Here is a 20,917-nt window from a genome sequence, read left to right as displayed (position 1 = left end):
TTTTACATAGTACTCTCTAAGTTCAAAGAGTAAAGACTTAGGAATTTAAAGTTATAAACGTAATCTCTGGAAGAACTGAAATTTCAAAAAACTAAGTGATAAACAATTGGGAGGAGCCAGGAGAAAGAAAGGGGAGTATAAGTAAGCTAAATCCTCATCTCTCAAAGCAGGTTGCAATAAATGGTTATCAGAGATGATAACAAAGAAAATATTTAAAGTTGGGAAGGAGTACCAATATATCTAAACCCAGAAATGTTCAGAAATGGCTCCTCTGAGGAGTGAGAGTGGAGACAGATCTAGAGGTACCTTTCTCTAAAGTTTGAAATTGGATTTTATGTATTAAGCCGTCATAAAGAGAGGTGATGACAGCGAGAACATAGTTGTGGGTGAAGTTTCTGTTCTCGTAAGAATCGTGTTGAGCTTGAACATACATGACAGTCACCTGGAGGGCTTGTGGAAACACTGCTGGGCCCACCCCAGCATTCCTGGTTCAGTCTGGCTGATGTGGGGCTGGAGAATCTGTAGTTCTAACAGGTCCCCAGGTGATGCTGATGCAGTTGATCCAGAGACCACATTTTGAGAACCCTTGCTACAGCAAGTGCCAGTTCTGCACATCCATGGACCTGGGCCTGTATTTTCTAGCATGCTTGATCCTTTTTGAACATGTGAAGGGGCAAAGGGAGAGACAGATCTAATAACAGCCTAGTACTAAACCAGCTCATAAAAGCAGGCGCTGCCTGCCCGCCATTGCCATTTTCACCTAAATCAACTGCTTCCAACATCCAAAATCCAGCAGGTAACAAATGAAAAGATAGCATGGAAAATCACCTGTGAACTAATTTCAGGCCATCTAATATCATGTCTATAGCTTAAACATATTCCACATTAGTTAATATTCCTAATTTCATATTCCATATTAATTCTTAATTCCACATTACACATTTCTTGGATGCTAAGGCAAATGTCTGAAAAGGTACTTTCATAGCTGTAGAAAACTGAAGAATAAAACAATAATATAGTTACTAAACCAGATTATCCCAATGCCAAAGATGTGATGGGAGTGCCTAGATTTCACAGGAGATGTGAGCAACACAGACAACAGTTCTGTTTGAGGAACGCTACAAAGACACACAGCAAAGAGGTATAAAAAGCATTCTGCATCCCCAAGGTATTCCCATGCACACAGGCCATTATAAAAAACACTCCTCTTAAAAATGTTGCCACCACCCTCTTGAAAATATGTCTTTCTATTTGTTATTGGCACTAGGTACACAACTTCAAAACTCTTTTTAAAAACGTTAGAACAAAATATATGGCTATGATATTTTACCAAGAACAAGATTTCATTAAAATATATAACATTGAAAACAGAGCTTAAAAAGTGGCTATCAGTGGGAGGTACTTCACTTATTTTGTAGCCACAATAGAATCCACAGATATGTGCATCAATCGAATTCACTATGTGATCTGCAAATTCAAATGAAATATTGGGTTAACCGGGAAAGACAAAAGAGATTTAAAGAAATGTGTTGTGCGTGAACACAGAGAATGGAAAGTAGGCATCATTTTGGGACATGTTCATTTTGAAAAGGTTAACAGAACTTCTGACATTTGTATAGGTGGGTCTTCAAATACAGACCCAGGTCCATGGATTTGCTAGTAAATATCCTTTTGTTTTGCCCCTTTCTTGCTGCAAAGAGCTCAAAATATTGAATCAGCAGCCAATACTATGAAACAAAGCCCAAATGAGGATGCTGTACATGTACCTGTGCCTCAACTGAGCATTAAACTAGATTCATGCTGCTATTTGTTTTATTACTGTAAAAACAAAAAACTAGTATTAACATTTTGAAAATAAGCAAGTGGGGTCTGAACTATTTACCTCCCAGTACAGCTTATCATTTTTCATGTAGCTCATTCTAGGTTTTTCCCATTTTGTGCATGTGTGTATGTGTGTTTGAATAGTTGGCCTGCCATATCCCTACTTTTTGTATTTGTTTCTAAATTATTTTGTCAGTCATTCATCTTATTGGTCACTTAGATTACCTGCTACCAACATTTTGCAAATATAAAGAGTACTGGAAGGCTAATTTTTATAAGTGTAATTTTCCCTTTCCTTTTTGATTCATTTTCTTCAGATAGACTCTTAGAAAGTTTTACGGTTTTGAATATATAGTACCCAACACAAAATGGCTGAATTATATCCATTTAGGTGTATTACTTTCTTACCTGGATGAACTATGTTAGCCTTTTAGAGAGTAAAGAACAGATATGACAATACTAAAGTTCCAGTTCATTCAATCAGCACATATTTATAAGGAACCTGCTCTTCTCTGTGTGCTGCTCTAGGTCCTCATAGATCTTACATTCTTGGAGATTATATTCATTAAAAATCATAAGTCTTATATTCTTAATAAAAATACTCTTTAAAACTGTTTGCATCTCACTTCTTTTCTGTAAATTACACTGGAGGCAGTACTGAGAAGAAGTTGTTTTGACAAATGTGGTCCCTTATTAACTAGCAATTGATTCTAGGAGCATAGACTGGTATGGGGAAGATGCCAGGAAGTCTAAAAACTAGTTCAAAACTAATTAAATCACTTAAGCAAATTTTGGAGTTTAATATATAATAGAGGTGGAATTTGAAATCAGTAGGCAAAAGATAGATTACTCACAATGATTGTGTCGAGAACATGTGGTTGGCCACTAGAAGAAAAAACAACGAAGCTAAATTCCTTCCTCATTCTTGTAACAAAGAAAACTTAGATTTCTTAAAAATACATGTATACAAAATAAAACCAGAAAACAACTGGATGAAAACATGGATGATAATTTTGCTTTGAAGCAGGAAATTCTAAGTAGGAGAAAAATGCAAAAGTCATAGGGAACATAGAATTTATACTTTTGTGTACATGAATATGTAACAGCTCTATATGGCACACAAAAAAGTAAGGTTAAAAAAAGAACAAACAAAAAGAAATATATGCAACTTATACAACAAAGGTTGCTATCCATACAGTACAAAGAACTCAACAATTAAGGAAACCCTTTAATGCAAACTATATGCAAAGGACATAAAATGAAATAGGCATACAAAAAGTACTCAAACTTATAAATCTTTAAATAAATTCAGATAAAAACAATATTTATCTAAATATTTAACTAAATTAGTAGATATTAAAATATAATAAATGCCCCATGTTAAGGAATAATAAACACCCCATGTTAAAGAATACAAAGAAAGGTTATCACACACTGTTAGAGAACTATCTACTTGCAGGGGATGGGGGGCAATTCAGCAATTACTGTTGATGTTTTACATGTACATACATAACCAACTCTCATACTTTGGAAATATATATGCAAACATATATACACAAAAGTACACACACAGAGTAAGCTATGCCTCATGTCTTTTGCCCTAGGCCCAGAGTAAGTAACTTCATTTTATCAATCACACAGACTTATTCTTCTGGAAAACATTGGTGGCTTGAATTATTTACAGAGAATGGGTGTTCTGAGCCTCACTGATCTCACCCTTTACTCAACCACTATTACATCATGTTGTTTAAGCCCTGATATTCTATCTTTTATTGTTTCCTAATGATTTCATATATAAGAGTCTTTTAAACAACTTGAGACCAACTATCATTATATTTTTTAGTTTCTATCTAGTATGTATGTACAGTACTGCATTAGTAAGACACATATGCAATATGTATATACTGCATTAGTACTCCCTAATGCAGTACTGTACATACATACTAGATACATGTTTATTGAATGATTTGCACACTAGCAGGTATTCAAAAATGTCACGGACTTCAAATATAACAATTTACACAGTATTCCATGATTATAAACTCTACACAGAAAGACTGCACATTTAATCTCTTTACCATAACCCCCTAGTCTAGAAGAGTTTATGTAGATTTTCAAGGGAATATCAGCTTGATTAACTCTTTGCATGCTGAAAAGGTTAATTTCATCACCATGAAAGTATATAGATAGTAGGGCTTTCCAATTTTTGTTTGTGTATCTGTCTTTCTGCTTGACTATGAAGCATTTCCTTGGGATTGGATATTTTCAGAGCATGTTTCCAGAAATGTGAGTCAAATCCCAAGACAAGTATTTGCTGTGTGATGTTGGACAAGTCACCTAACACCTCTGAACCTCTGTTTCCTCATCTGGAAAATGAGGATAAAAATATCCTACAGGGTTGTTTTAAGGATGAAATCAATTGAAATCTAACAAAGTACCTGACACTCAATAAATGGTAATAGATGAACAGTTAAGTTCCAAATAGGTGAATTGATACAGTCATAAATCTGTTACTTTTTTCTTATATCACTAGACCTATTTGTAATGATATAAAAAGGTGTACTTTAAATCAATGGTTGCAACACTTCACTATGCATCAGAATTTCTTTGTTAAGACACTGATGGCTGGAACTCACCCCCTGAGAATTTATCTTTCCAACAAGTTCTCAGCTGATGCTGACCCTGTGGGTCCACGGACCAAGTTTTGAGAACCACTGCCTTAAACTCTCAATAATTTGTGGCTATATTTGGACTGCAGCTTTTCAGCATGAGAACATCAGATGGGCTCTGAGTCTCAGGTGTGACTTTGGACTTTTAGCTCCGGCTCCCAACCCCTCATCACCACCATGCTTTGCTTTGTTTGCTTGCCTTGTACTGGAAGTGTCAGCCAGAAAGTGGGCTTTGTTTCCTACACTAATTTAGGGCCTTATATTCTCTCCAGCCTCATTAGCAATAGGATGAGGATGGATCACAAATTCTTTAAAGGGCCAAAGGAGGCTCCTCCATCTTGCCTCTGTTATTTCATACCAAACACACTCATATTTGAGTCTTACATCTTTGATACCCCAGCCAGCCCATTCTGAGTCTAGGTGACACAGAAACCTAGGGTGTAGGGTTTTAATTATTCATGTCTATGTCTTATCTGTCATATGAAAGAAAACCCTATCACTAGGCAAAAAAATGATTAACTGGCTGTCTCAGGAAGCACTGGCATTTGAAAACCTTCAGGAGATAGTAGCAGATAGTGACTAAGGACACAGACTTGGGGTAAGATCGACTTGGGTTCGAACTTCAGCGCTGAAACAAATTAGATATTTAACTTAAAACAAGTAATTTAACTTCTATTAGCCTCAGGCTTCCCAACTGCTAAATACAAATACATTACCCACTTCAGAGGGCTGAAAGATTCATTATAGTGTCTGGCATAGAGTAAAGCCCCTGTATTTGGTAGGTGCTAACAACAGCAGTGGTGGTGTGGTAGTAGTGGTTTTTACACTCATGAGACACTATATCTCTATTTTATAGAAGGGGTACCTTTAAAAGAAAATGTGATTTCATAAGCCACACAAGAAATCAATTGATAGTGGTCTCATCCAGACCATATAGGCCCACATTGTATGGTACAGTAAGTGACATGCACATGATAAGGTCTCCATAATTGTACGTTGAATGAAAGGGGTATATCCATTATCCATTAAAATATCTTAGACTATAATATAAAAAGACAGAAGGGATGCTAAAGCAATGTGTACATCTCTCATACATATTTACAGGCTCTCTACTGCCATTTCAGCCTCCCCAGCATGAACTGTACTTGAAGAAACCTTGCTCCAAGGCTAAGCAGTAACAAGATGGGCTCATGAGAAACACAGAGAGGGAAGAGCATCAGTACCGCCACAACTTAGTTGAGCAACAGCGGCTTGAAGGAGAAAAATGTAGAACATTTTTGGTGCAAACTGTTTGGTGTTGCACTTTGCTTTTCATTTGCTACTTGAACTTAACCTTTCATTCAACTTGTGATCTCATGAATTCAACCAGAGAAATCAGAAAAGAACTTTTTCTGCAAGATGTCTATGCAGACAGCTTGAATTCTGGATTTCATCAACTACTAGAGAAAGAGTACAAAAACCTCATGTGTTATAGCTCTGGCAGGAAATTCAAAACTGCAGGAAATAGGAATTTTAGTTCTCATGAAAATAGTAAGCAAAGATTAGTTAAGGATAATCGTTTGATGCTAAGGAAGATAACTGCTTAGTAACCAAATCCATGAATTATTCAGTGCATCTAGAATCACATTTTTTAAAAAAACACAAAAAACTCCAAAATGTATGAAAATCTTAATCCTTACTCTTGACTTGTAATCATTGCTCCTCATAAAGAGAGACTCAAAATAACTCAAATTCTTTGGCTACAAATAACTCTATTTATCTGCGAAAAGCCCACATGAACCCTAATTCTTTCTAAGCACAAAGAAACAGAGGAGAGGATGTAAAAATAGTAGCAATCATTGGAACAAAAGTTGAAATGAGGGTAGAAATAGAGACTCCCACCCTCTGTTCTCCCTTCTAATAGGCACAAATATTCATGGAAGAATAAGAAACTTCAGAGCAACATGGGTCTCTGGACAAGTCGTAGTTTTTAGAAGTGGAGACTTAGAGGGAACAGTAAGACAAGAAAATAGCAGGGAAAGACAATAAAGTAAGGGCTCTGTCTAGTTACTAAGCATTTTCTTGGAAATGAATGGAATAGGATACAACGGTGAGACTATACACCTAATAGCTAACATATCCATTTCTTATATATTTCAAGTCAAGTGATAATCACAGTGATGGCCTCATTTATTCAGCACTTCCTAAGTGCAAGGCACTACACAAAGGAGAGGCAAAGACAGGTAATGCTTTGTCCTTGATTTTAAGAAATTTACAATGTAGGAGAGGAGATAAGACAATGTATGCAGATACTTATAATATGCATAGTAGAATACAAAGTCAACAGCCAATAAATGTAGGCTAGCTAATTATCGGGCAAAATGGTAGCTAAAGATTTTGGCTTTAAGGAGACCGACTGTATATAGCAGTGGATGGGGTGTGCGGGAGGGAATGAATTAGGGATGAGACAGCTTAAACAAACAGAGGAAAGAGCTACGGCTTTAAATAAATGTGGTTGAAAAACTTCAGGTCACAAAAAGCTCAAACAATATGGGGTCTTCTAACTCTTGGGATGTTACAAATGACGGCAGACAGGACAGATAAGAAGTAATTCAGAGAAGCTATTCCAAGTTTGTCTCTTAGTAATAAAGCCAGTCCCTTAGCCTGTTCAGGCCAATCCTCTCAATCCTATTTCCCCAGGAAAGAGATTCAAAAATCTAACCAAGAGAGTCTCTTAAACCTCAGCTCTGATCTCTAAAGGAAAAGCAGCAGCTGTGGAGATCTACAAATGTAACTGTTGCCAAGACAAAAGCAACTGAAGGTTGCTGGTACAGGCAGAGGGGAAATACCACAGTGTGAGCAGTTTTTCAGGTCAGCCATCAAAAAGGAAAAAGATCCCAGGAAAGGTGAGCTGGGTTCCACAGGGTCTCTGCAGCCCCTGGCTCACCAGGTGTACAAAGGTAATGATGCTGCTGCTGCCTACCATGGAGTTCCCTGTGCCCTTCGATACTTCTCAGGGCCACTGACCTGGCTGTGTTCTAGGAAGAATAATTTAGCTCCAATTACTTCAAACTGCTTTATTGGTTTCATAGAGAAATAAAAAATCTCCTAAGTTGACTTTTATAAAACCAGACAATACCATTCAGAGGGCATATAGTTCCTCTTTTTTTTTTTTTAAAGAAACAATTGGAATTTAAACAATGACAAAGGCCAGGCTTATTTCTTTCTGTTCAGTGAAAATCTTCCAATTCAGTCCTTCCAGTAGTTACTATGACCACAAACATTTAAATAGAAAAGATCCATTTAGAGATTCAGACTGAGAAAGTTTTGCTCCCAATAGTTAATAGGACCACAAACATTTAAATACAAAAGATCCATTTAGAGATTCAGACTGGGACAGTTTTTCTTTTGGGGCAATCACTCAGAAAATAAAACAACGAGGGAGAAAATCCTGGTTCCCCTTCCTTCAGTATCCTCTACCCCAAAATCTGCCCATAACCAGTCAATAACCCCTCAGATGCAGGCTAATGGCAGTCACCCAGAACGTACATCTGCTGTGTTTATGAGACTTGCTTTGACATAGAACTGCCAAGTCTAGAATTATTCACGTCAGTGCTATCACAGACTGCTCCATCCCAGGGCAGGAGCATTGGGGAAGTTCCTTATGTGAAGAAGAAAAATAAAAGACCACTCATTTGCATTTTTTAGCCCAGCTTCTTTTATTAGAACACACAAACTACAGACCACGGAAAGGTGTTAAGTTCTGTTTTGAACCTTATTGGGAAACTGTATGACAGGATCACGTAAAAGCGCAGCTACCTACAATTCAGACTCTGAAACAATCAAGACAAGTCACAGGGAATGTAATGGGGACTGGGCAGCCCCAGATGGGCAGAGGATCACTGCTTAGGCCATCGGGGTCTCAGAGAACAGTTCAGCAAGAACCCAGAATGTAAAGGTACACCTCCCTGTTACTTTTAACATTTCTTTCTAATAAGGATTATAAAACAAGTAGCTCAGATAATAATGCATTAAAAAACCAAGAAATGCATTTAGAATGGAAAAAATACCACTATAAAGGTAGAAGTGCACAATGGAAATTTATTCTCATGATCATTTGAATTCTGTATTAAAATAAATAGCAAGGCCGGCACGTGGTGGCTCACGCCTATAATCCCAGCTCTTTGGGAGGCCAATGCAGGCAGACACCTGAGGTCGGGAGTTTGAGACTAGCCTGGTCAACATGGTGAAACTCTGTCTCTTCTAAAAATACCAAAAATTAGCTAGGCATGGTGGCAGGTGCTTGTAAGTCCAGCTACTCAGGAGTCTGAGGCACGAGAATTGCTTGAGCCCAGGAGGCGGAGGGTGCAGTAAGCTGTGATCGTGCCACTGTACTCCATCCAGCCTGGGTGACAGAGCAAGACTCCGTCTCAAATAAATAGCAAACTGGAAAACAAAACAAAAACCCTTTCTCACCTGTGATAATCAAGTCTTTGCTGAAGGTTTGTCTTTGGACTTCATTCACTCACGCACATAAACACAGATGCTAGTCCTGAACACACGATGGGACTGGCTAAAGTAAGAGTTCTCATTTAGACAAATGCATAATCTAATTTCAGTCACTGCAGCACTCGGCAGTTCAAGTTAGTTGGTAGCTGTGGAAGTATGATACCAGATCCAAGGCAACTATGGTGTCTGGCATATATGGGTATTATTATGGCCCCTGAGAACACAGGTAAGAAATTCCTATGATGTTCTTCAGAATGACTCTACCATCTTTGGACTGCTCCTTCAACTCTTCCAACACAAGTTTCTCCTCTCCTTACTTTCATTCCCAAAGGAACAGCGGGTAGGATTCTTAGCAAGCAGAAGATGTAAGTGTTGAGCCATTTACTTTTCTATTTCTACTAAGAAACTAAAAATGTAAGACTCAGGGACGGTAAACACTATGTTGTGCTATGTATATGTACACAGCACAGTTAAATTATACTTGTGTTTAGCGTGAGTAAATGGAACTAGACTCTCTTAGCAGAGGGAGGGAAAAAAGAGGCAAAAAGAGATGGAGAAAGAGAGAGAGAGAGAGAGAAAGAGAACATGAAGAAACAAATGAAAAATGGGAGGTGTGAATTTTTTCTTTTTCTTTTTCTTTTTTTTTTTTGTGAGACAGGGTCTCACTCTGTCACCTCGGCTGGAGTGCAGAGGCATGGTCTCGGCTTACTGCATCCTCCACCTCCCCAGCTCAAGTCATCCTCCCACCTCAGACCCCAAATAGCTGGGGCTAAAGGAACACCATCATACCCAGCTAATTTTTTTTGTTGTTGTTTTTTGAGACTGGGTTTCACCATGTTGCCCAGGCTGGTCTCAAACTCCTGAGCTCAAGCGATCTACCTGCCTCAGCCTGCCAAAGTGCTGGGATTACAGGCATGAGCCACGGCACCCGGAGGAACTGTGAATCTTAAATCTACTATTTCTTTGGTCCATGAGTTCACCATAACTCTTATAATATGCACTGTAATAAGCCAGGAATAGAATATCTTTTCATTAGTTATTTTAATTATAAGCCCCTTTGTAAAACTTTCCTTGATTACCCCTGCCTAACACAGGTCTTTGGATTCTCATACTATTTACTTCCTATAGGATTTCCTGCCACACAATCTTCCTTTTGTCATTAATTTTGCTGGTTAACAGAAACTGAGCCTACTCTCCTGTGAGGGAACTGTCTGTTATGAAGATGTTAGATGTGATTAAGACCTTTGGCCCACTGCCCCCCGCTGAGTAGCCGAGGCAGAAGATAAGAGGCGCCATCTCTCATTCTATTCCCTGCATGTGCTGTTGCTTGTTCTGGGGAAAGGGGAAACCAGGAACATTCAGTAACCACTAAAGGAATACAATGATCACAGGGGCAGTTTTTAGAATGAAGACCAATTCTAAAAGAAACATTGCCTCAGAAACCTACTGTTTCACCCCACTAACCTTTGACTTAATTCTCCTAGGATTTCCCAGGGAGATCCCAGCCCGTTAATTTTCCCCAGTAGTTGTCAGCAGGCAGGGCCAGCAAAGCCACGTGCATTGTTATCAGCTCAGCCTGTGACCAGGCACGAAATGGCTGTGCTAGGCTTGTGCATCTCCATACCCACGTGCAGTCCATGATGTCATGGAGGCCGTGTTGCCTCCTGCACAGCACTGTATACTATCTATCAAAGTTGAATAAGTAGCCCAGTTTTCAGTTCCATTCCACCTTCTCCAATACAGTCAGCTAGACTTGACCACTGAGTACTTTGTGAATTGTGAATTGTTGCAGAATCGTGAAAATCAAGCCTTAGGGTTTAAGTGATTCTTCCCTTCCCCCAAGATGAATGGCACATCTGCCACAAGAAATGTGAGAGATCTGAGAAACCTTTAAGTCTGAGTGCTTTATGCCTTTCAGATAACTCAGTGGTTCTCCAGGAATTATAGCTGTCTTTAAAGACACAAGATGGATTACATCTTCACCTGCTTGAAACATTGTCCTCAGTAGTAAACTGCTTTCATTACCACAAAAAAAGACAGATACTATCTTCAAACTCAATAGAATACTGAATTTGACATTGTCTAGTAAGTCCTTAATGAAAAATAACTGAACCACTGTTGTTTTTAAATAACACTTTCCAAATAAACCAGAGTTAAGAACAGCAGTTAGGAAACCATTTGCTGCCATTTCTCTTGCAAATCCCAGAAATAAAGAACATATAACATAAAAATAGCTCTTGCCCCAGTTCTTCCTGGCTCTTGCTTACTGATAAGGAGAGGGAAGATAAAATGCAAGTTGTGTTTAATATTAATTCCTTGTTTTTATCCTATTTTAGAAGAGCTACCCCCCTACAATGCGGTTGTATAAAAAGTGGAAAGTTATTATAATACACGTTTATCTCATGCTTATGAATTTTTAAATGTAAGAAAAATTTTCTTTTGTATTTTTAGATATTGATGGTTTTGAATTTTCCAGAGAATTCTACATTTGATATTTCTGCTAAAGAAATAACCCTGAGTCTGATAATCTTCATAGTTAACTTTACAACTAAAAGATTTTATTTCCTTGCTTAATGTAAGGACAGATTACACATTTATTTTATCAAGACTATTTATAGTATATAATTTAGCCACTTAAATAGTACAGAAGAAAAAAGACTAGAAGGAAATACGCTACATTGTTAACCATGTTTAATCCTGGGTGTTGAGGCCATTCATGATTGCTATTTTCTTCTTTTTATAATCTGTATTGCTAATTTTTTCTTTTCATAACCTACATTTCTCATAATTTCAAATGAAAAACAACTGTATTCTCCAAAAAGTGTAATTGAAACAAAAACAAAATCTTATCAAAAAATCAACATCTTTACTTTCTTCTCAAAGACCTAAAAGGGAGGAAATCAGTGATCATTTTTTTTTGAAACCTAAGTTTAGCTTTTGTGCCACTGTCTTGAATACCCTGTTCCCTTGGGAGCCTTTAGTGGCACCACTAGTTTTTATTGGATTGTCATTGCCCATGACCTTGTTGGACAGAGCTAGGAGATTGGGCAAAGTTCTTCCCTATGGCTTTATCACTTTTGGTCACTATGAGGTATCTGAAGCCAAAAGTAGTTCAGAAACCATTGCTCTCATTGAGGAAAAAGACAAGCTGGCTGAACAACTGAAGGCTCCCCCTTCTAACCTACTCACAAAAGACAATGAAGTGCTCGTTCACCTCCACAGTCATAGTGCAATATTCTTTTGCTTGCCTGTTATAAGGTGTACTTCAAGACCTTCCCCAACATCTCCCTCCAGGCTCCTTTTCTTAATGTGCCTACAATTAGTCAGTTGTATTTTGCCATCTCACAACTTTAAACAAAGTTCTACATTTCAGACATAAGTGGAAAAATGAGATCAGTAAGGATTCTCTTCCTTCCTTCATTTCTCCTTCCTGTCTTCTCAAGATTCCTTTCTTGTCCTCCCACAAAGGACAAGGCAGAAACAGAAGCCAGATATTTCAGTGTTTTTCAGGGCAATTTAATGTGGGCATTGTGGTAGGATTCAAAGATCTCAAGAGTCCAGTAACAGAAACACATACATAAGAAGTTCACAAGAACAAACAAAATATGTGCTGGGCTGCTTATGTGAGAGCCCAGGGAAGTAGCGGTGAATAGAATGCACTTTTCCAATGGAAATAATCTGAGACATGGTGAGCACTGTAGTCTCCTTAGACCCCTGGTTTAGCCATCCTGCATATGAAATGTCTTCATGCACTTCCCTGAGAATGACACCCTCTGTTATTAAACACAATTTTCACAGGAAAATACATTCTGACTTCATATACATAGATTTCTGAAATCACTTGGGAGCTGAGAACTGCTTCTGGGAATGTATCTATATACTGGATTCAGTCTACACATACAGTCAGTAATAACCCTACTGACTCTGGAAAGATCGTATGCCCAGAGATTTCCACTTGCTGAATGTCCCCAGAAGCTACGGCATCTACTGGCTTGAGGAGAATGATCATTCCAGTTCCTCCCCTGGGGACTCCTAGCTCAGGAAGCTCCCTTAGAGAAAAAATCCCTGTCTACCTAAGTGTGCAGTAGCTGGAGGATAGAACACTTGCACATTAGCCCCAGCTAAATGCTTTGGACTCTATTGGATTACCAACCATCCTCCTGGAGAGATTTCCAAGAGCAGTCTCAACTCACCTAATATCCAAGATCCCCTTGATCACTATCAAAAGTCCATGTTTCCCAGACACTTACTATGTTTTCTTCTTTCTTTTTTTTTTTTTTTTTTGGAGTCTCGCTGTATGACCCAGGCTGGAGGGCAGTGGTGCAATCTCAACTCACTGTAACCTCTTCCTCCTGGGTTTAGGTGATTCTTGTGCCTCAGCCTCCCAAGTAGCTGGGATTACATGAGTGCGCCACCATGCCCATCTAATTTTTGTATTTTTAGGAGAGATGGGGTTTCACCATGTTGGTCAGGCTGGTCTTGAATTCCTGTCCTCAAGTGATCCACCCACCTTGGCCTCCTAAAGTTCTGGGATTACAGGCGTGAGCCACCATGCATGGCCCACCAGACACTTACTATGTTTTCTGATCACCCCACTATTCCTATATACATACAATGCCCTTGGTCATTGATGATTACATTCCTTGGCCCATCATTTTTACTCCACTATTGATCCTGGCTTTCTTTGCAGCTTCAACATTCATGTAGTGATATTTCTGAGCCTCTGGCCTCTTACATCCTTGACCTCCTTCACTCCAAGGCTCTTTCTCCAATCCACTTCAGCCATATACTGGTGTGGTCATATGCTAAATTTAATCACCAATAGCTGTGCCACCTGTAAAGTAACTATTGTGGGTATTTCCAGTTAACCATCCCCTTGTGTCTCTTGGCTCACTTGTTCTTGTACTCCATTCCACAGAGACCTTCAAATCCACAGACTCTGCCACCTTTCCACTATCCATCATCTCCCTCTTATCTTCAGTTTCCTCCTTATCAGCTTATATTCTATGACCTCCTCTGCAATCACTTCCTTTATATGCTTTGCTCTCAACATTTAAACCATACATTCAATATGTATAAGGAAATCTAGTTGTACCTGGATCTGGCCAGTTAAACGATCCCAGAGAAAACCACCTGACTTTGCTGACTGGACATACTTCAAATTTGTTACCATGAATCTTGAGTGGACCTTCAACAGTGCTAGAAGGTCTTATAAACTTCCCTAGCAAATTTGCTTTTTCATCCAAATAAGACAATTATTTCATACCTAATCTTTCTCCATTGTTTAAACTCTCTTCATTTTTCACTTCCAGTCATCCCCCATACTTCACAGAGAAAATGAATGTGATGTAATGAGTACTACTTCATCTCTGACAGCCACTTTGCCAACCTTCTGAATCTGTTCCAGGAGAGAGATCTACTCTCTCTCTTTCCATTCCTGTTCCAGGGGAGAGATCTACTCTCTCTCCTTCTTCAATGGCAGAAGCATCCCTGCTTTTCTCTAAGGCCAACCCTTGAATGTGGGTGCTGACTTCTTCACATCATTCAGGCCTTCTTTTGTCTTCTCAAAAACTCAGCTCTTGCCATTATCTCCTGTCCCTTTTATGTTGTCAATTTCTCCATCTCCACAGTCATCTTCCCATCAAGGAAATGCTTTTCCTATCCTTCTCATACTTAAAACATGCATACACACACACACACACACCCAAAACCTCTCTCTTATCCCACTTTTCCAGCTACTATGTCATTTATCTGCTTCATTTCACCATAAAATGCTCCAATATATTGTTTTACTTCTTTATCTCGCTCCTCTCTTTAACCCACCTAGCAAGATTGCCAGTAACTTACATCTTACAAAGTCATTTATGTAGACAGGGCATGCAATCACACGGCAGGTATTCCTTGAGCACCTCCCTTGTATCAGACACTGTTGGTTGGCCACACCCTCCTTCACAAATCACTTTCCTCCCTAGACAATCAAGCAGGCTTACCTGGTCTTTCTCCTGCCTCACTGTGTGTTACTTCTCAGCCTCTCATTTGGTTTCCCTTCCTTTTCTAGATCTCTAAATGTTGGGGTGCTCTGCGCTCAGTCATCCTCTATTCTTTAGTTTCCTTCTCATTGAGTTCCATTGGTTTAAAATTCAATACACTCACAGATGGCTGTCTCATGTCTCAGATTTAGACGCCTGATTGACATCCCTACTTGCATATCTGACTGATTTGCTGATGTAGCTACAGCTGGCTGTGGAACAGACCCATCAAGGTTAAATTTAACTTCACCTGCTGCCTTTTTGTTCACTTTACTCCTAGAACATTGGCCACCTTTCTGAGCTTAACACACACCAGCTTAGATCAATCCACAGGGTCTTTGAACTTGTTGTTCCTTCTGTTTGATAAACCTTTTTCCTTGTTTGGAAAAGATTTTCTTTTAGTAATTCAGATTATAACTCAAATGTCTTCTCTTCTGAGAGGTCTGTCCTAACCACTCTAAATAAATAAAGCAACTCTTCTAGTTACTACCTACTCACCTTAGCCGAGTGTACCTTCTTCACACATTTATTTGGACCTGAAGTTATCTTATTGGCTTACTGTTCACATGTTTATTGTTTGACTATCTCCACTAGCTATAAGCCCTATTCTTGCAGGGTCTCATGCTGTCTTATTCACTACTGTAACCCTGGTGTGTAAAACAGTGTCTGACACTAGGGAGGTGCTCAAGGAATGCCTGATGTCTGCTTGCATGCCATGTCTACATACATGGTAATGAGAAATAGCAGTGGTTCATAAAGACGTCTGGCTCTCCTCTTTTATAAGCCCCTGCTACCCTCACTCTCCCAATTTGATTGAGACCCAGTGATGTCAGTGGCCTCAATAGCACTTCTCTCCAGCTAAAGCATATGCCTCACACCTTGACTGGAAGTGTTGGCCTGAGTGGCTCCCTTGGATCAATTTCTCTCTACAAATATATACCAAGCCCAACTTTGCTGAAGAGCTAATAACATCTTTTCAAGTCACACATAAATTAACTATTATTATTTATTAAAGCACCCTATCATATACCAGTCAGTTTGAGGTTCTTTTAAGCATTTGTCACATGTATTCTTAAGTTCAGATTATATTTTACTGGTGTGATTTATGATTTCCTTAGAGTAATTTGATCTAAATCCTTGTTAATTGGTTTTTTAAAAATCCCTTTAAAAGCAAAGCTATTTGGGCTAGTTGTGGTGGCTCATGCCTGTAATCCTAGAACTTTGGGAAGCTGAGGCAGGAGGATCGCTTGAGCCCAGGAGTTCAAGTTTATGAGCCATGACCATGCTACTGCATTCTAGACTGGGTGACAGAGCAAGCCCCTGTCTCTAAAACTAATCAAAGGATTATCAATCAGTCAAAGCTCTTTTAAGTCACATGCCAATTTGAATCAAGAGTTCAGCCGTACTATCTAAAATGTAAAAATTCCTAACCATTATACTACGTAATCAAATTAGACCAAACTTAGAGGACTAAGCACCACTCTACTATTCCTTTCTGAAATATCTGTTTGGTATCAGTACTCTCCAAACTTCTGAACTAGTATAATAAAATAGTACATTAACTGAATCCTAAAAGATATCATTTTTAGGATCCATAAAATAGTTTTAATAGTTATAGGGCTTCTTAACCACAGTTTCAAATCTTGTTGCATCTGGTACTCTGTGTGTGTATGCGTGCCTGTATGTGTGTCTGACAGAGCGAGAGACAATTGCAATTTTTAGGCTTACTTTATTTGCCTGTTTTGACCAAAATCTTAAGGAATTAAATGACGATCTAATTTTATCAGAAACAATTCTTTTATTCCAGGGAGCTAAAAGAATAAGAGTGCTCAGGTAAAAGGTCAAGAAACTTACAGTGGGACATCTATTTCATTTTGTTTTTAATAAAGTTGGCATGAAATATTTCTTACTATGTAAAGAGAAAATAAAGAGTACTATCTAGGGCCTGGAGTATTGACTCATGTCTGTAGTCCCAGCCCTTTGAAAGGCTGAGGCAAGAGGATTATTGCCTGAGCCCAGGAGTTTGAGACCGGCCTGGATAACATAGTGAGATCCTGTCTCTACAAAAGATTAAAAAGTTAGCTGGGCATTGTGGTATGCACCTGTAGTCCTAGCTACTGGGAAGGCTGAAATAGGAGGATTGCTTAAACCCAGGAGGTTGTGGCTGCAGTTCATGCCACTGTACTCCAGCCTGGGTGACAGTGAGACCTGTCTGGAAAAAAAAAAAAAAAAAAAGTACTATCTGAAATACTCTCTTTTCCTTCTAGTGACAGGATATCCCAGGAGACAGGAGCTGGATTTATTGAAGCTTAAAGAATTTTTTTGGATAAAAAAATCACATTTAACCTTTAAATCTAATAGTGCAAAACCCTTATTTAAAAAGAGAAACAATTATTTTTCTTAATTTCTACCTATGATCTATCTATGAAAGAAAAAGGAATATTTACAGAGAAAGATTATCAATTTTTTCCTAAGAAATATTGGTGAAAATGAAAAATGCCATACTTGTTTAAACTATTATTAAAAACAATAGACCAGATAGATTTTCTGAATTAATACAATGTAAAAATCTTTACTAATTGGTCTGAAAACTCATGCAGGTTTATATCAACAAGAAGAGGAGAGATACTGGACATATTCTAGAATCAAGACATTGGATCAATTCTATTTTTTGAAATCTTTCTTCTGGGGTTTTCTTTTCTCTCGTGACTAAGGAAGCTGTTTAGTAATCCACAGAATTAATGTGTACCTTTATCTTTTGAATACACTTTCCACTCGAGTCAATCAGAATTTTGCTACTAACAATTACTCTACTTACAAAAAAGCAGGGCAATACAATAATATGAGTGAACTGCTCTCGGGAGTTTTCACCTGTATTTGTGGTTAATAGTAATAGTCCTTTGATATATTGGAATTTCAAAGTGAGAATCTTAAAACCACTTCTTCAAAGTTTCTACAGTAAATGCTTTATTTATTGGAATGTTCAGGGAATACAATTGTGAATTTCATTTTTGGTTTAACTCAAGACTTTTCAGAAAATATCTTTTGTTTAGATCTTGATGTTGAAAATATTTCATCAATGTATTATTCCACTTGTGTTTCATAGAGTTCAGTCACTTTATTCAGTAAGAAAGGAACTGGCAGGAGTTTGTAGTCAGGGATATTGTTCATTGTAGTGGTACAAGGTATGGGGGAAGTGGAAGAGATGTAGTCCGAGAAATACTCTGAAGATTATTATTTACAATATATTCCTGGTCATAGTTCACTTTTTGTCCTGATTTTCCACTCTTGTGAATTAGAAGACAAAGGTCGTTAATCCAGTTTTATTGTTAATTTGGGTCTAGTCAGTTGAAGTTTCGTACATAGTTCTTTAGACTTTTTTTTTCATTAACCTAAAGCATTTTTTGGAAAAATAATGTTTTATGAAAACTACTTTTTCTTACTGGAAAACACACACACATGGTTTCAAAAATAAAACAATACAAAAAATCTTAAAGTTGAAAAATGTTACCATGAAGAGATAATCATTATTTAACACTTTGGTGAACAGCCACCCCTATATGTGTATAATTTCAGCTTTATAAACAGAGAAGGTCACTTCTCACATACACACAGCATACTTCAAATGCCTCACAACCTATCTCTACTCTCAGGCTGTCCTGTGTGATCACTTTTAATGATTCAATAGTGTTCCATTATCCATTTAACCTAACTTCCTAGTGAAGAGCTGGAATGTTTCCAAATTTCATTAAAAAACACTGCTAGAAAAAACAAAGCAACTTTGTACATGTATCTTTGTACACTTGTTTAACTATCTTATTTGGATAAATTCCAGGAAGTATAAACTATATTTTGATTTATATGCCTATTCAGACATAACCAAGAATAATTCCTATGAATAGATATTTTGTACATTTTCTCATTTCAGAAAACTGCACTGATTGTTATGCTGAGTTAAGATTTATACCATCAAGAGACTAAATGGCTATCACTATTTAAAACTGTGTAAGAATTTTAGGAAGGCAGAAAGCTTACTGTCCCAAATGAGAATATTTCTATCACACGTGAGCCTGCAGGGGTTTGGCCAAAAGCTTCCCATAGGATCTTAATAAATACGAGTGAGTGGTCAGGGCTGTGGTTTCACATTTCATCAAGGGAATGTCCAGGGACAAGGATGGAATGTCAGGTGGAAAGGAGAGTTCCTAGTTCAGCACTCTGCATACCTTCAGCAGCTGGCTTCAGGCAACATCAAGAGGATCCCCACACATTCATTCATTTCTTAGCAAATCTTCACTGAGCACCATCTCTCAGGTACCGTGTGCGGTGATGGAGCCCTCGCCCAGAGAGCACACTCAGTCTAGTTGATGATGACTGCAGTACCAGGTGAGTTCACAGAGAAGAACTGAGGAATTTGTGAATGGCTTCAGCTGGGGACGTTAGAGCTGGTCCTGGAGAGTAGATAGGATGGGCTATCCTGGACATAGATGACTCGTTCTCTGTTCTTCCACTGGATATTCCCAAGCCCTTTTCTTTTGCTACCCTTTCTAGCAGAAATGCCAGCTATTTACTTTTTCAGTCTCCCTTGCAGCTGGGGTTGTGGGGGGCAATATAGCATGTGGTTCTGGCCAGTGGGATATGAACCCAGGTTGGTTGGGACCTCTGGGGAGGCATTTGCTTTTTTTTTTTTTTTTTTTGATAAAGGCACTGAATAGCTGACCCTGTCCTTGACTTCTTTCCATCTTGAATGCAGATTTGCGGCATGGAATGAAGGGAGTGAAGGCCAACATCACTAAACTGAAATAGCACCAGCAGCTGTCTACCTTCAGATTGTGTGTTTTGTGGGGGGAAAAGAAACCCCTCTTTGTTTACCTCACTGTTAGTCAGACGTACTGCTATTTGTAGCTAAAGACATTCCTAACAAGTATATCACTCCTCCAACCACTTGTATCTGGATAGAGGCAAGAAAATTAGAGGAGAATAAAGGGCCCACATAGGGCAAAATAGGGAAGATTCCATAGAATTGAGAATGTGCAACTTAAATGACTATCTGAGGCTCTTGACACATGACCCTTTCAAGGTTGGGAGGCGTGGCTAAGTGTACAGGGCAACACTTCTCTGACTGTGATGGCTCCAAAGGACATATGAGTATGTTTCCATTAGAAACTATAATGACAGAGCCCAATAAGAAATTCAAAACATTATAATTTCCTTAAGTCACACCAATGTCAACAGTTCCAAAACAAAACAACCTTAACATGAATCACAGAACAAGAGTAAATATGATGTACATATCAAAAATGAGAATGAAAAAGGCAGTACAACCAGGAAAATGGAATATATGCATATAATGTTCTTTACAAATCCTTTTTCTTATAGAAAAACATACGTTTTAATAAAAAGAGAGGATTAATTTGTTTTTAAGCTAACAACCAAGGTGTTATCAGCCCACTGTAGTTAAAACGAAGGAAGGAGAGTTGGTTTTTTTTTTTTTTTTTAAATTTTAAGAGAAAACAGGCCAGGCTCAGTGGCTCAAAGCTGTAATTCCAGCACTTTGGGAGGCTGAGGCAGGCAGATCACTGAAGGTCAGGAGTTCCAGACCAGCCTGGCCAACATGGTGAAACCTCATCTCTACTAAAAATACAAAAATTAGCCAGGTATGGTGGCAGCTGCCTGTAATCCCAGCTACTCGGGAAGCTGAGGCAGAAGAATTGCTTGAACCTGGGAGGCAGAGGTTGCAGTGAGCCGAGATAGCACCACTGCACTCCATCCTGGGTGACAAAGCAAGATTCAGTCTCAAAAAAAAAAAAAAAGAGAGAAAATGATTAAGGCTGCTCAAGTGATCTAGAAATGATGTATAGAGGTATCCAAGAGAATAGTTAATAATAAAAATTGATATATTTTTATTAACAC

The 20,917-nt window shown here is 38.4% G+C and overlaps 1 protein-coding gene across 11 annotated transcripts in view; it reads right to left on the bottom strand.

The window, feature by feature from the left end:
- Nucleotides 1-20,917, bottom strand: part of ANK3 (ankyrin 3) — a 703,328-nt gene that overhangs the window by 318,490 nt on the left and 363,921 nt on the right. For 7 of the 11 annotated variants that reach the window (XM_073019120.1, XM_073019128.1, XM_073019121.1 and 4 more), the window contains exon 4: nucleotides 2,676-2,706. The exons of the other annotated variants lie outside the window; for them this stretch is intronic. In XM_073019120.1, the coding sequence (XP_072875221.1) occupies nucleotides 2,676-2,706 (31 nt within the window). The remainder of the gene's footprint in view (nucleotides 1-2,675; nucleotides 2,707-20,917) is intronic. 11 annotated transcript variants of the gene reach the window in all.

This window comes from Chlorocebus sabaeus, chromosome 9 (assembly GCF_047675955.1).
Source record: "Chlorocebus sabaeus isolate Y175 chromosome 9, mChlSab1.0.hap1, whole genome shotgun sequence".
NCBI classification, from domain to species: domain Eukaryota; kingdom Metazoa; phylum Chordata; class Mammalia; order Primates; family Cercopithecidae; genus Chlorocebus; species Chlorocebus sabaeus.
Note: the sequence above shows the minus strand (reverse complement) of the source record. Positions and strands in the feature narration are given on the sequence as shown.